Source organism: Giraffa tippelskirchi, chromosome 5 (genome assembly GCF_054371585.1).
Source record: "Giraffa tippelskirchi isolate mGirTip1 chromosome 5, T2T-mGirTip1v1.2.pri, whole genome shotgun sequence".
Taxonomy (NCBI): domain Eukaryota; kingdom Metazoa; phylum Chordata; class Mammalia; order Artiodactyla; family Giraffidae; genus Giraffa; species Giraffa tippelskirchi.
Window position 1 is genome coordinate 155,171,243 of NC_137279.1, and position 14,924 is coordinate 155,186,166.

The 14,924-nt window shown below is 40.7% G+C and overlaps 1 protein-coding gene across 2 annotated transcripts in view; it reads right to left on the minus strand.

Moving 5' to 3' along the window:
• The window catches only part of DNAJC6 (DnaJ heat shock protein family (Hsp40) member C6), a 174,974-nt gene that overhangs the window by 50,068 nt on the left and 109,982 nt on the right, over positions 1 to 14,924 (minus strand). For both annotated transcript variants that reach the window (XM_081485137.1, XM_081485135.1), the window contains exons 2-4: positions 11,229 to 11,379; positions 9,963 to 10,012; positions 9,707 to 9,855 (exon numbers count right to left, since the gene is read on the minus strand). In XM_081485137.1, coding sequence (XP_081341263.1) covers positions 9,707 to 9,855; positions 9,963 to 10,012; positions 11,229 to 11,379 — 350 coding nt within the window. The remainder of the gene's footprint in view (positions 1 to 9,706; positions 9,856 to 9,962; positions 10,013 to 11,228; positions 11,380 to 14,924) is intronic.

Genomic DNA, 14,924 nt, shown 5'->3' on the forward strand with positions numbered 1-14,924 from the left:
AGAGTCAGACATGACTCAATGACTAACACCTTCACTTTTCTTTAATGACTTCTCTAAGCCTTTCTCCATAAAATACTGTGAATGATAATCACCTACCTACCTCATAGGATTGTGGCTACCACATGAGAATGTATTTCAAGGGTTTAGCTCAGTATCTGACACACACAAAATGATCAACAAATACTGGCTATCACTATTATTATTATTATTTTATCAGGTAACTGTAGTACAAAGCCTTAAGGTCAGATAGAGTCAACTATGTTTGGAAAAAAATGAATAAAACCCTTTTTGGTAGAAGTTTAGACTGAAGGGTCAGATCATACAAGGCCTTGTTAAGAACTGAGAGAAATATGTAAGAAGGAGAGTAACTCTTATTAGATTTCAGTATGAAGAAAGCATATAGATGACAAAAGACAAAGTCAGAGAGAACAGTCAGATGGCTCTAAGTGGAATCTAAGTAAGAAACGATGGTGGCTTAGGCTAGATGAGTGGTATGGGACACACAAAGACTTGAGGAATTCAAAAAGTAAACAGGAAGTGGAATGCCTGTATACAGACTTAGTGATTGATCCCAGGGTGGCAGCACATGAGTGTAGATGGGGATGTGCAGGGGGAGGAGGCAAAAACGACTGCCAGATTTCCAGCCTGAATGGCTGGATAAAAGGATGGGAGGTGCCATTATTGAGACAGGGAATTCTGGTCAAAGGAACAGGCTTTTACAGGTGGTGTCATCAAAAAGTAATCTGCAACACTAACAACATTGGTCTAAGAAAACCCAAACGTCCCAAATTCTTTACATTTAACAGTGGGGAAAGAGAGGCAGGAATAATCTGTTTGGTTCATGCTTTTCTAGTAACCTTATAGTAACTAGTCAAAATATAGGTGGGAAATTATCTGCGCTGTCTAGAGTTGACACCCAAAAGCAAACACACAGTTTCTCTCTCTGTAGATGCCAAAAACCCCATTCTTTCTGGTCAGTTTGTAACTCTTTTCCTGTAAAATGATTGTAGGGGGCATCAGGGGACCTTCCAGGTTGTTAATTATCCTAAACCTTTGGGAATGACAGGTGCAATTTATCAAACAAAATAGACGAAATACCTAACAAAGCTACCAAACAATCCAGAGTAGCCAGTGTTGAGCCTCTGTCAATTTAAACTCCATAAAAGCTTGCCCCTTTAACCTAATATGATTTGGGGCTGTTTCTGGCCCATTCTTTATCCTAAAATAGATTCCCCGTTGATGTGTTCTCAAGGTACCGTGTTCTCAAGATTAAAAATAGAATAATTGGAAGAAAAGATTTGCCATCAGAAGAATTGCAAAATCTATATTTATACAAGCTGCTTCCTGTCTGTGATGTTTTTCCTTTCCTTGGTAAATTTCTATTCACACTACAAAGCCCAAGTTAAGTGTTCTCCTGTCTCGGACAGTTTCTCTTAACACTCACAGGCAGAAATGCTTAGTCATCCTGAACAGCAGACCAACATGGTGAAGCCCACAGGTTGGGTTTTCACCTTAGCTTTACCACTTACTACCTAATTAACCTTTGGCAAGTTGCTAACCTCTCCAAGACTCAATTCTCTCGTGTGTTAAAAACGGGCATTACAAGGCAGCTGTAAGAATTAAGGAGCATGACATAAACACAGTAAATGCCAGCTAACTGACAAGCTGTATTCAAATTAACTGTTTACATCTATCTCCCCATCTAGACACTAAGCTCCAGGAGAAGAGAGACCATTTTTTGTTTTTGTAACCCAAGTCCAGAGTCCACATGCTAGTCCAATAGTAGGACTCAGTAGATATTTGCTGAGTGAATGAATGAGTGAAAGAACCAAGGAAGGAATCCTATGTGGTAATATCTTCTTATAATATGATTTATCTTTGTCTATGTGTAAAAGATCTTAAAGAAGGAACGGTGAATCAATTTTGTTGTACTTTTACACTGTGACTATATAAAAGTGTAGAAAACTTATTTTCTCAAGCAGTATCCAGGAAGCATTTTTAAAGCTTTTAGAAATTATATGTCACCCCTACAAATACTAAATGTCAATATCTGTAATGAGTCTCAGCTAACAGCTGGCTAAATTGTTCTTAGCACAATACACCAATTGTTCAGAATCATTAAATCAATCAAGTAAATAATATTAATTTAAAGTACTCCATAATTACATAGTTACTTGATATATAATTATACACCATTAGACAAACATACAGTCAGAATTTTTTAAAAGCATGTTCTCTGTCTAAAGGGGAAAAACATTAAGGTGTAAAAAAAAATTTTTTTTTAAACAAAATCAATCACTTCAGGAGGTTTCTGTAGCTCTGTGCGGTTCACAGCTCTGTGCAGCAAGCACAATCCTTGGGCAGGTGACAGTGCGTCGTGCCGCCTCCAGTCTCTCTGACCCCCCCCAGAGCAGCAGACAGCGGAAAACGCCATATGGATTACAAGCTGCCGTGATACCACCCGAGAGGGAAAGGAGGCCAAAGCAGCACAGGGCTGAATGCCATTAGGTTTTCATCTTTCTGTCTCCCCAGGCAAGAGAGGAGATGACAGAAGCATCCCATTTGCTGAGCATAAGAGCAAAAGATGCTATAGAGAATCAGACTGAAGAGTCATATCCAGAGTTTTAAGAATCTGATTCCATTTTTGGAGGACAGAGGTACTTCAGGCAATTGCTTATTTGGCATCTTATTATTAATAATGGTGATTATAGCTTCCCCTTACTGAAGGCTTACTCTAAGCCAGACACTGCTATCAAATGTATTCCTTATAGCACACCTACAGAAAAATATTCTAAGTATTTGTGAGATAGAAATCCTTATTGTCATCTCTACTTACTACAGGAGAATGAGTTTTAGATGAGATGACGTGACTTACCCAAGAAGAGGAACAGTTGAGATGTGAATCTAGGATAATTTTTGTGCACATCATATGAATTTCACCTCAATAAAAAATAATAAAAATTTGTACACTGTCTGATGATTATTAACTACAATTCTATACATTTCTGAAGTAGTTATGACACCAAGTGGGGGCTATTTTTTTAATCAAGGTTAATAAAACAGTCAAGTCACTGAAGGCTGCAGAACTAGAATGTGGGACTTTTAGGTTCTCTGGCTCCCAGGCCAGGGATATTTTTCTGCCCCATTATTTCCTGCCCTTACACTGATGCACAGTGACAGAGGAGAGATGAATATAATCTATAAAGTCATTCCTCTATGGCCAACTTCCCTCACCATCCAGAAAACCAGAAGAGAAACAACTAGGAGCTATGGTGACCTCTTTGGTGAGTTCTGGAAGGAAAAAGGAAAAAAAGGTGACCTTCAAAAAAAACCACAAACCCTTTAAGAAACCCAACTTGATCATATATTTTCCTAAAATTAAATTATTTGCAAACAGGAAGAAATTCTACAAGATTATACAGTTTAGAAATAGTGGAAATAAAACAAGATTCTAAAAGAACCAGCTGGGTTTATCTTTTCTATGTTACTAACTGGGCTCCTTCAGCTTGCTCCTTCCTGGTTGCACAGAGGGAGAAGGAGGCTCAAAGTGGCACTTACATTCACATTATCAGGATGTAAGAACTTTAGGGCAGCCTAGATTTGCTGGCCATTCATCCACTTTTCCATTTATTGCCAACAATAACACCAAGAAATGTGTAAAGCAGTAGTTCCTGAAACTCTAGAACACAGCTACAAAACTTCTGTGCAGAAATGGAATCAGTGCACACACACATACACTCACTCAGAGTGAATGAGTACAGTGTATATTTGGGGGATGATGGAAAAGGTTTGGGTATAAATACTGGTGATGATTATACACTATTATGAGTGTATTTAATGCTGCTGAATTGTACACTTACAAATGTCTAAAATAGTATGTTTATGTTATATGTCTTCTATCATAATAAAGAAAAATAGTGAAAATACATGGTTAAACTCTGAAGTCCATGCATGAATCAAAATATACAATGGATCATGTCTGTTTAACTTAGATTCAGAACATCTGGTTTAGATGATGCATCTCACTGGTCTCCAGGACTTCACTGTCAACAGCATGACTTTTATTTCCTCAAGGTGGATACTGGCTAAGAAGAGGCAAAAAATTGACATTTAACACCTCCTCTGCGGTTCTGAATAGGAATTCTAACACTATGAACACACGGCTATCGGCTATGCTTTGTTTTGAGTCAAATCCTCTGTTAAAACTAAAACTAAACACAGAGTCCTATTTTAATATTCTGTGCATGGGGTCACAAAGAGTCGGACACGACTGAGCAACTAACACTTTCATATATACCTACATATGCAAATACTAAGAAACTGCTATTTAATTATTTCATATGATTCTTGTCAACCCATGTGGTTTCTAAGCATAAAAGTTAATCAAAATAAAGAATGATGCCCCTCAGCAAAATAAAATCATCCTAGAAACAGCCTGTCTCTGTCACCACCACCTTTGCTCCAAACACACATCACATAATAAAAAGGTAAAATGGCTGAGTTCAAGATTCAAGGCATAGAGACGCAGACAGAGCTCCACTCCTGTGAGTCCTTACATAAAACCGGTCTTGTGTTTGGTCTCTTCCAGCAGTGGTATCCATGGAAGCCTTGGCCATCTACATTTATTAAAATAAGACTTAATTGCAGACCTAGCCCTCCATTGGAGAAGGCAATGGCAACCCGCTCCAGTACTCTTGCCTGGAAAATCCCATGGATGGAGGAGCCTCATAGGCTGCAGTCCATGGGGTCGCTAAAAGTCAGACACAACTGAGCAACTTCACTTTCACTTTTCACTTTCATGCATTGGAGAAGGAAATGGCAACCCACTCCAGTGTTCTTGCCTGGAGAATCCCAGGGACAGGGGAGCCTGGTGGGCTGCCGTCTATGGGGTCGCACAGAGTTGGACTCGACTGAAGCGACTTAGCAGCAGCAGCAGCAGCCCTCCACTGGTCTGGCAGGAGGAGAAAATGATATCAGTCCTCAAGGATAGGAAGATGAGAATAAAGAACACTTTTCTAAGTCATGCGACAATGAGATGCAAATCAGCGTGCAGTGTTAGTGTTGGGAAGAGAAAGAATTAGGGACTTAGAAAGAGATACAGACCTATCAAAAACAGAGCTATGCTGAAAATTCTAAGGCTGTGGGACTGTCTTCTTGAGATGCACCTGGGGGTTGAGTGAAGTCAGAGGGTCTAGTTCCATTCTGTGGAGTTCTGGGACCATCTGTAAAGGGCTAACGATGTAGTGTAGTTCTGTCTTCTAGGGGAAAGAATTGGAATTAGCATGCAGAAATCCTCGCCCTAGCAAAGCTAGGCAAACAAAGAAAGAGTGGGGCTGTGGGATGGGTGGCCTGTCAGGGAGTGGGAGTAGCTCATGGATGAGACAGTGTGTCTCCCCTGGTGGGAGCATGGGTTCTCAGGACATGAAGAACAGTGAAAGATGAGCTAGAGAGCACAGAGGCCAGATCATGAAGAGATGGGTAAGATACCCTCTACAGTTTGCATGGAGAAGAAATAACTCCACTCCTTTCACCTAGACGAGATTTATTCATGCTTTGGGGTCCAGCTCTCACTGCTGTCTCCCTTCACTAAACTTCCTCAGTATGTATTGTAAATATTATTTTCATTTGTCTTGAGAACATCCTGGCTTCTTTCTCCAACTTGGCTGAAGTGCCTTGAGGACGAGAATCAAATTTTTATTCGATATCTACGTATTCAACAATACTTGGCACATTTGATCATCTGAGAAATCTTTCCTAGCCAGGCCAGGCACCGCTCTAGGCAGCAAATAAAAAAAACGTGCTCCCTGCTCTTTGACCCAGATAACCACAATGGTGTGATAACTCACCTAGAGCCAGACATCCTGAAGTCCGAAGTCAAGTGGGCCTTAGGAAGCATCACTACGAACAAAGCTACTGGAGGTGGTGGAATCCCAGCTGAGCTATTTCAAGTCCTAAAAGATGATACTGTTAAAGTGCTGCCCTCAATATGCCAGCAAATTTGGAAAACTCAGCAGTGGCCACAGGACTGGAAAAGGTCAGTTTTCATTCCAATCCCAAAGAAAGGCAATGCCAAAGAATGTTCAAACTGCCACACAATTGCACTCATCTCACACACTAGCAAAGTAATGCTCAAAATTCTCCAAGCGAGGCATGAACAGTACATGAACCTAGAACTTCTGGATGTACAAGCTGGATTTAGAAAAGGCAGAGGAGCCAGAGATCAAATTGCCAACATCCATTGGATCATCAAAAAAGCAAGAGAGTTCCAGAAAAACATCCACTTCTGCTTTATTGACTACACCAAAGCCTTTGACTGTGTGGATGACAACAAACTGTGGAAATTCTTAGAGATGGGACCACCTTACCTGCCTCCTGAGAAATCTGTATGCAGGTCAAGAGGCAGCAATTAGAACCAGACATGGAATAACAGATTGGTTCCAAATTAGGAAAGGAGTATGTCAAAGCTGTATATTGTCATCCTGCTTATTTAACTTATATGCAGAATACATCATGTGAAATGCCAAGTTGGATGAAGCACAAGCTGGAATCAAGATGGCCAGGGGAAATATCAATAACCTCAGATATACAGATGACACGACCTTTATGGCAGAAAGTGAAGAGGAACTGAGGAGCCTCTTGATGAAAGTGAAAGAGAAGAGTGAAAGAGCTGGCTTAAAGCTCAACATTCAGAAAACTAAGATCATGGCATCTGGTCCCATCACTTCATGGCAAATAGATAGGGAAACAGTGGAAACAGTGACAGACTTTATTTGGGGGGCTCCAAAATCACCACAGATGGTGATTGCAGCCATGAAATTAAAAGACACTTACTCCTTGGAAGGAAAGTTATGACCAACTTAGACAGCATATTAAAAAGCAGAGACATTACTTTGCCAACAAAGGTCCATCTAGTCAAAGCTATGGTTTTTCCAGTAATCATGTATGGATGTGAGAGTTGGACTATAAAGAAAGCTGAGGGCTGAAGAATTGATGCTCTTGAACTGCGGTGTTGGAAAGGACTCTTGTGAGTCCCTTGGACTGCAAGGAGATCCAACCAGTCCATCCTAAAGGAGATCAGTCCTGAATATTCACTGGAAGGACTGATGCTGAAATTGAAACTCCAATACTTTGGCCACCTGATGTGAAGAACTGACTCATTGGAAAAGACCCTGATGCTGGAAAAGACTGAAGGGAGGGGGAGAAGGGGATGACAGGGGATGAGATGGTTGGATGGCATTACTGACTCGATGGACATGAGTTTGAGCAGGCTCCAGGAGTTGGTGATGGACAGGGAGGCCTGGCATGTTGCAGTCCGTGGGGTTGCAAAGAGTAGGACATGACTGAGCGACTGAACTGAACTGAACCGCTCTTTGAGGGCAAGTAAGAACAGCCCAAGGCAGATGTTCCACGTTCAGTTTCTGGTTCCTTTGGTAAGACTGCTAAGTCTGGTCACAAAATATATGCTTACACGAATAGATGCCTTTCTTTAAATATCTTTATAGAGATTGCTTTTATAAATCATATATGTATATATGCATAATCATATATGCATATATTAATATGCATGAATACTTCTATAATGATATTATATCTTTATTTACTTCCAGAGGGAAAATTTTCCAGACTATCACAAACATTTCAATATGAAATAAAATTTCAATGGAATATTATGCAGGATGTTTCATGGTCCTTCAATTATGAAAATAATGGCATTTTGTGTATAACTGAGTCACTGTCTTATAAAGCAGAGATTGGCACAACACTGAAAATCAACTATACTTCAATAAAAAAAAGAAGTAAGAAAATGATGGCACTGAGTTTTTAAACCAAAAAAATCAATTCAAAAGATTTGTTGAATTGGAAGTAAAATATCTACCCACATTTTTGTGGATGCCAATTTACTTGCTCTCAATAAGGTAATAGATGGAATAAGAGTTGGAAGCGCAGTTAATTATAGTGAAATTTTAAAGAGCTGCATTTAAAACCTGTTATAGAATGGGAATTTAGAGCAAACCACTTGAGAACAGTTTTATCAGTGCTTCTCAGAGAGTGGTCCCCAGGGCAACAGCAGAAGGAGTAGCTAGGAAGTTGTGAGCATAGCAGCTTCTCATCACACCCCTCTGCTGAAGCAGAAGGGCCAGGTCTGGGTGTTTAAAAGCCCTCTAGGAGATTCCGATGTACATTAAAGCTTGAGAACCACCGGGTGACCTCTTGCCTTATTTGGAAACACTCTGAGAAAAGAGAATCCTTCACAATATTCTCCCTTATCTTATTGAACATTAGGCCAGGAAGTGGTCTAAGAGAGCATACAGAATAATTTCTAGATTTTACATATCAGGAAACTGAGGCCCATAGATTATTAATGGCAAATAAAATTTGGAGCAAAATGTTTTCTGGCATCAAAACTGAGATCCTTGATACAGAGTAAACACAGCCCGGTATTATTTTGCATATCTGAAATCAAGTTTCACTTTTACAGGACTTCCCTGGTGGCTCAGACAGTAAAGAATCCATCTGCAATGCAGGAGGCATGGGGTTGATCTTTGGATTGGGAAGATCCCCTGGAGAAGGAAATGGCAACCCACTCCAGTACTCTTGCCTGGAGAATTCCATGGACAGAGAAGCCTGGTGAGCTATAGTCCATAGTGTCACAAAAAGGCAGACATGACTCAGTGACTAACACTTCACTTTTACAGGGTCCAATGTGTACAAAACCCTTTCTATTTATTAAGAAATCCAGATGTAGCTGCAGAACCAATCATAGCTAAAGGCTAAGTTGAGATACTTGAAAGTGTTCTTGAGAGAGAAAAAGTCTTATTATTTTAGTGAGTAAATCGAATTCAGTGGCCAGAAATGTTAGACTTGGCATCAGATTCAAACCAAAGCCAGCTCTCATCGCTCCTTAACCAGCCTGAAACTAGAACTCTTTCTCTGCCCAGTCCCAAAAACTCCTTGAGAGGATAAATCCGTTTTCCAGGTAACACTGTCAGCCCAGAGTAATGGCTAAGAACACGTGCTTGTTGTCCTGGGCAAGTTACCTCACCTTTCTGCACCTCAGTTTCTCCATCTACTTCAGAGGACTGTTGAGGGAATTAATAATATATTGTATGTAAAGTTCCTGGCACACTACAAACGCTCCCAAAATGTTGCTGCTTGTGTCACCACTATAAACATGAGCAATTGCATCACCAGACCCACAGTGTGGACTGTTTACGTGCTATATACCTCACTTATGAAAAGTGTACCTCTACCAAAAGTCAGAAAGCTATTTCCATTAAAACTGGTGTGTCTCTACTGGTCCCACCACACTGCTTCAACGTGATGCCAAAGCAGCAATAAGGAAGGGTGAAAGGCATCATTAGTGCTCAGTATAAGGGTCTCCAACTGCCCTATGGAGTAGTCCAGGCTTCACTGAGCCACACAGCAACGTGTCCTAACAACTGAGCAAACAGTCACAGCTGATTTGAGGCCCCCAATTAGCTGGTACCTCATTGACAGAGAAACTTTCCTGCAAACATCCTCACCCAAGGAAAAGCTTCAGAATATCTTACAGTAGCCTAATAAGAATTTTACAGATAGAGAAGTATCGATAGTATATAGTTTTTCAGCTCCATGTGCCTAGGGACAAAGCCTTTGAGAATAGCTCTTTAAGGGTAAAATACCCTGTTACGTCTTCAACCTTGTGATCAGGTCTAAAATTCCTTACCCTGCTGTGAAACTTGGCAGTTCGATAAGACTTGGGCGACAGATTGTACACCGTGTAGTGGTCAAGATGTCTGGAATCCAAAAAGCTTCGAATATCATCAACCTGATTCCTGAATCCTATGTCAACACTGTCCAGAGGAAAGGACATCACTGGGAAGGTTAACACAGAAAGAAAATAGGTTAAACAGGTCTGCTATCACAATGGGCAGCAGTTGAGAGCTGAGCCACTGAGCCGTTAATAAACGTGAGGAACTTACCAATAATTCTGGAGGTAACATAAGTGAAGTCTAAATCTCCCTTCGTGTAGCTAAAAGCAAGACAGGAAAGGGCATTCATTAAAGTGATCCAAATATCCCAAGATCTCTCTCTCTCTCTCAGTCACCTGCACATCATATCCTGGGACATTTCCATCCTGTAGGCATATTTTGATTTCCCTCAAGGCCATCTTCTCTCTAACAAGGAAGCATTGTTGACAGAAGACAACCCACACCGTCAGGAACACACATCTACCCCTCCAAACGGGGCACCCCAAAACCCTTTGTAGATGTCACTTCATGAACAGAATCCATCTCAGAAAGAAAACACTGCTTATTTATTAACACTGATTGTCTCAGCCTCTTCACCTACAGGAAAACAGTTCCCCTAAGTGTCAGCAGCAAGGGGGTAGAAGAGGAAGTGATGGAGGAAAACAAAGGATCCTCTTTTGAGGCCTATAAGGTGCTAGTTGGAGATTGAAGGTAAAGGATAAAATTATATTTGAATAAAAATTAAAATACTGATTAATATATTGGACTACACATATGGATTTCTGCTTTAAAACCACATATTGTAACTAAATGGCAACGCACTCCAGTATTCTTGCCTGGAAAATCCCATGGACAGAGGAGCCTGGCGGGCTTCAGTCTATAGGGTCAAAAAGAGTCAGACACAACTGAAGTGACTTAACATAGCACAGCACACTGTAACTTAAAGGGACCCTAGAACTTTCTAATTCCTTATATTAAAAAAAGAATTCATATGGCCCGCTTGTAAAAATTTCATACAGGGGAAGGGTAGGAAACTTTTCTCAGTAAATAAATTTTAAAGGGCTATTAAAATGTAAAAACAAAATTCTGTTTTCAATACAATCCATAAGTACTGCTTACTTGGATTGCATGTGCAATATTATCTCACTTAATTATTGAACCACTAAAGACATAAATCTTAGCAGAGTATAAAAGTAAAGCTCCGAGAGGTTAGTTAATGTGCCTTAGGTTAACAAGGGCAGGTACTGCATTAGAATCCAGGATGATGGATTTGAAAGCCAAGGATGGCAACCACTATCCTCTAATGTACCAGTGAGCCAAGTCTTCCTAGCCTGTGCTTGTAGCTTCTCAAAGACTCAATCAAATGGCATTCCTCAATCAGACCCCATGCAATTGCATCACAAAATTGATAGTCTTTGAGCCAGATAAGCAGTTGGCAGGTAACCAGATCCTCTGGGGGCACAAAGTCCATTAACGTAAAGGGAAGAACGCACATACCTGGTAACAGATTGTATAACTCTGGAAGACGTGTCTTTGAGAGTGTCTTTCAAGTTGTCCTTTAGGTTGCTAAAGAGCCTCCCTGCCCCTCCTTTCACCATGTCAAAAAGACCTCCGCCATAGCTGGGCTCCATGTCTGGAGACGAGGCACCTGCCAATGGAAATCAGAAAAAGAGGTAATAGCAGAAAAAGAGGTAATGGATTTCCCAAGTGGCTCGATGGTAAAAAATCTGTGTGCCAATGCAAGAAATGCAGAAGATGCAGGTTCAGTCTCTGGGTCTGAATGATCCCCTGGAGAAGGAAACAGCAACCCACTCCTGTATTCTTGCCTGGAGAATCCCATGGACAGAGGAGCCAGGTAGGCTACAGTCCATGGGGTCACAAAGAGCTGCACACAACTTAGCAACTGAGCACGCACACGCACGCACACACACACACACACACACAGAGGAAACAAATCTCTGTTCCTGGAACATACACAGACCATCTTTGGGAGTCTGGGACAGATGTTTCTGCAAGTTATGTCACACTCCCAGAACTTACTGACTGATCAGTAAGTGCTGCTGCTCCTCGAAGGAGACCAAGGAAAGTCCCTCCCCAAGTCCCAGAGCAGAAACCCCCAGAGCTGCACATCTAATACAGTAGCCACAGGCACCTACTGAGCGCTGGAAATGTGGTTAGTCCACATTGAGACATGCTGTGAGTATTAAATACACACCCAGTGTCAAAGACAGTGAAAAAAATGTAAAATATACATTTTTTTACAATGATGACACGTTAAAATGACAGCATTTTAAGATATACTGAATTAAAGATTATACTATTGAATTAATTTCACCTTTTTTTTACTTTTTAAAAAATGTGAGCACTAAAATATTTTAAATTGCATACGTGGCCTGCATTAAGCTTCTATCAGGCTGTACCGAGGAAGAGCAGCAGTCGACTGAGAAGTAAGTTCAGGGCCTCCTCTGGCCATTGATTGAGTTAACATTGCTAGAAGACTCCTTCCTTGGCTATCCCGTAAGGTAAAAGTTCAATTTCATCCTGGGAAATTACCTTCTGAAGGGCCTTTATAACAGCTTATGGGCCTGAGGATGCCTAGAGGTCATCATTGGTGTTATTTGCCCAGTATGTCAGATTCTCCTCCCTGATATTTCCATAAAATTGTACTTTCTGCTCTTTGTGATTGGCTCTAGTCCAAAGTTTCTCAACCTTGGCATTATTGACACTGGGGCCAAATAAATACTTCTTTGCTGTGTGTGTGGTGGTGGAAGGGGGTGGGAGTGTGAAAATTGTCCTGTGCATTGTAGGGTGTTCAGCAGCATCCCTGAGCTCTAGTGACTCGAGTTCTCCCAGTAGCATCCCCCACCCCCAGTTATGACAGCCAAATACGACCCTTGTTGTTGTTCAGTCGCTCAGTTGTGTCCTACTCTTTGTGACCCCCATGGATGGCAGCATGCCAGTCTTGCCTGTCCTTCGTCATCTTCTAGAGCCTGCGCAAACTCATGCCCATTGAGTCAGTGATGCCTAGACATTGGCAAAATTAGCTTAGTTTGAAAACCAGCACTCTATGATATGTGAGGAGAAGGCAATGGCACCCCACTCCAGTACTCTTGCCTGGAAAATCCCATGGACGGAGGAGCCTGGTAGGCTGCAGTCCATGGGGTCGCGAAGAGTCGGACATGACTGAGCGACTTTACTTTCACTTTTCACTTTCGTGCATTGGAGAAGGAAATGGCAACCCACTCCAGTATTCTTGCCTGCAGAATCCCAGGGATGGGGGAGCCTGGTGGGCTGCCATCTATGGGGTCGCATAGAGTCAGACATGACTGAAGCGACACAGCAGCAGCAGCAGCAGCATGATATGTGAGTGGAAGTGTTATGTATCACTTTCAGGATGGAGCACCGAACTTAGTTCTCATTAGTTCTCATTCTCATATTCTCTCTCTTTCTGCACAGCAGCTGGTAAGGTCTGAGACTGTGTTTCCTCTATCCAGGACTCCTGGGGCCCAGAGTAAGGAGCTGGTGGCAGAGCTCTCAGCTCACCCTTGATGAATATGTGGCATGAATAAGGAATATCCCTTCATTATTAGAAGCTACCCTGTTCCCATTTGGGGACTGTTTCTTACCATAGCATAACTTAGCTTATCAAGATTGATACATGAAGGAAGTAGGAATCTGTGCAGAGGAGGCTAATATAACAAAAGAGGAAGCCAGGCAGGTTGTACAGACCAGCAGGTCTGAGTCCGTCTCACCTGGGTTCTGGCCCAGCCCTGCTATTCCTAACTGTAAGAACTTGGGAAGCCTTTCTAAGCCTCTTTCTTGCTGTCTATAAAATTGGGATAAAAATAATGCCTACTTCATCAGAAAACATTAAATGAGTGTATTAACATAGTAGCCACTATATTAAGGAGTCAACAGATTGCAGCTATACTATTTTTACGCTGCACCCTGAAATTCCTATGTTGCTATTTTTTCATCTTTGTTCACTTTTCAACTCTATGATGACAAATGGCAAGAATGGCATCTCTTTTTTAAAAAAAAAATGCAGTATTTGTTGTATACTTCAAAATATGTTAAGAGGATAGATCTCTGGATCTCAGGTATAGTAGAATAGAGGAACTTATTTGGCTTACAGGAGCAAACCTCTGTAACTCTGACTCTGTTGCTGACTAAGTTTCCCTTCATACCTCCTTCAGGACAGGGGGATGGATGCACATCTATGTTCCAACTTGATCAATTATTTTAAGTGACAGGTAGATACATGCATGTGGACTATGGTTAAATCTGTCTGTGGAAAGTCTGGAGAGAAAATTTAAAAACAAACAAACAAAAGAAGAAGACGGACCTCATGTTAAGTGTTCTTACAAAACAAAAAGCAAGCCACACAAGAGAACACAGGAAAATTTTTGGAGATTGTCGTAATAGTATCATGACTATATGCGTATATCTAAACTCATCAAGATGTATACATTAAATATGGTGATGTTTTATATATCAATGATACCTCAATAAAGCTTAAAAATTAACTGCCAGAAAAAGAAAAGTTGAAGGAGGAATTTATAGATGAAAATGTCTTAAAAGACCAATCAACCAGGTACAATGCATGGAACTTAATCCAAACAAACCATAAAAAGTTAATGACAATTCTCTAGTGGTCGAGTGGTTGGGACTCTCGAGCTTCCACTGAAGCAGACACGGGTTGGAGCCCTCATCAGAGCCAAAAAAATTACATAAATAAATAAAAAGTTAATGACATTTATGGGCAATAAGGATTTGAACAATTAACTGGGTATTCAACATTAAGATTTATTGTTAATTTTTAGGTATAATAATGATATTGTAGTTATATTACATATAGTCCTTATCTTTTAGAATACTGAAATATTTATAAATTTAAAATTGCAGTGTTTTATATTCTTAAAAACAAACAGAGAATAATAAAATATTCATGTAATGAAACCCTGTATTGTTAACATATACAGCACTATTTGCTAGGTATTATTTTAAACATCTTACCTATGCTCACTCATCCCAACAGCATACTTATGAGGTAGATAATGTTATTTTTCCATTTCATACATCAAAAAACCCGAGGCACAGAAGTTAAGCCACTTGTCTAAGGGTGGTATACAGCTCATCGGCTAGTAAGTCTTGGGCAGAGTTTGGGATTTGAGCCCTACGCAACTTGGACAA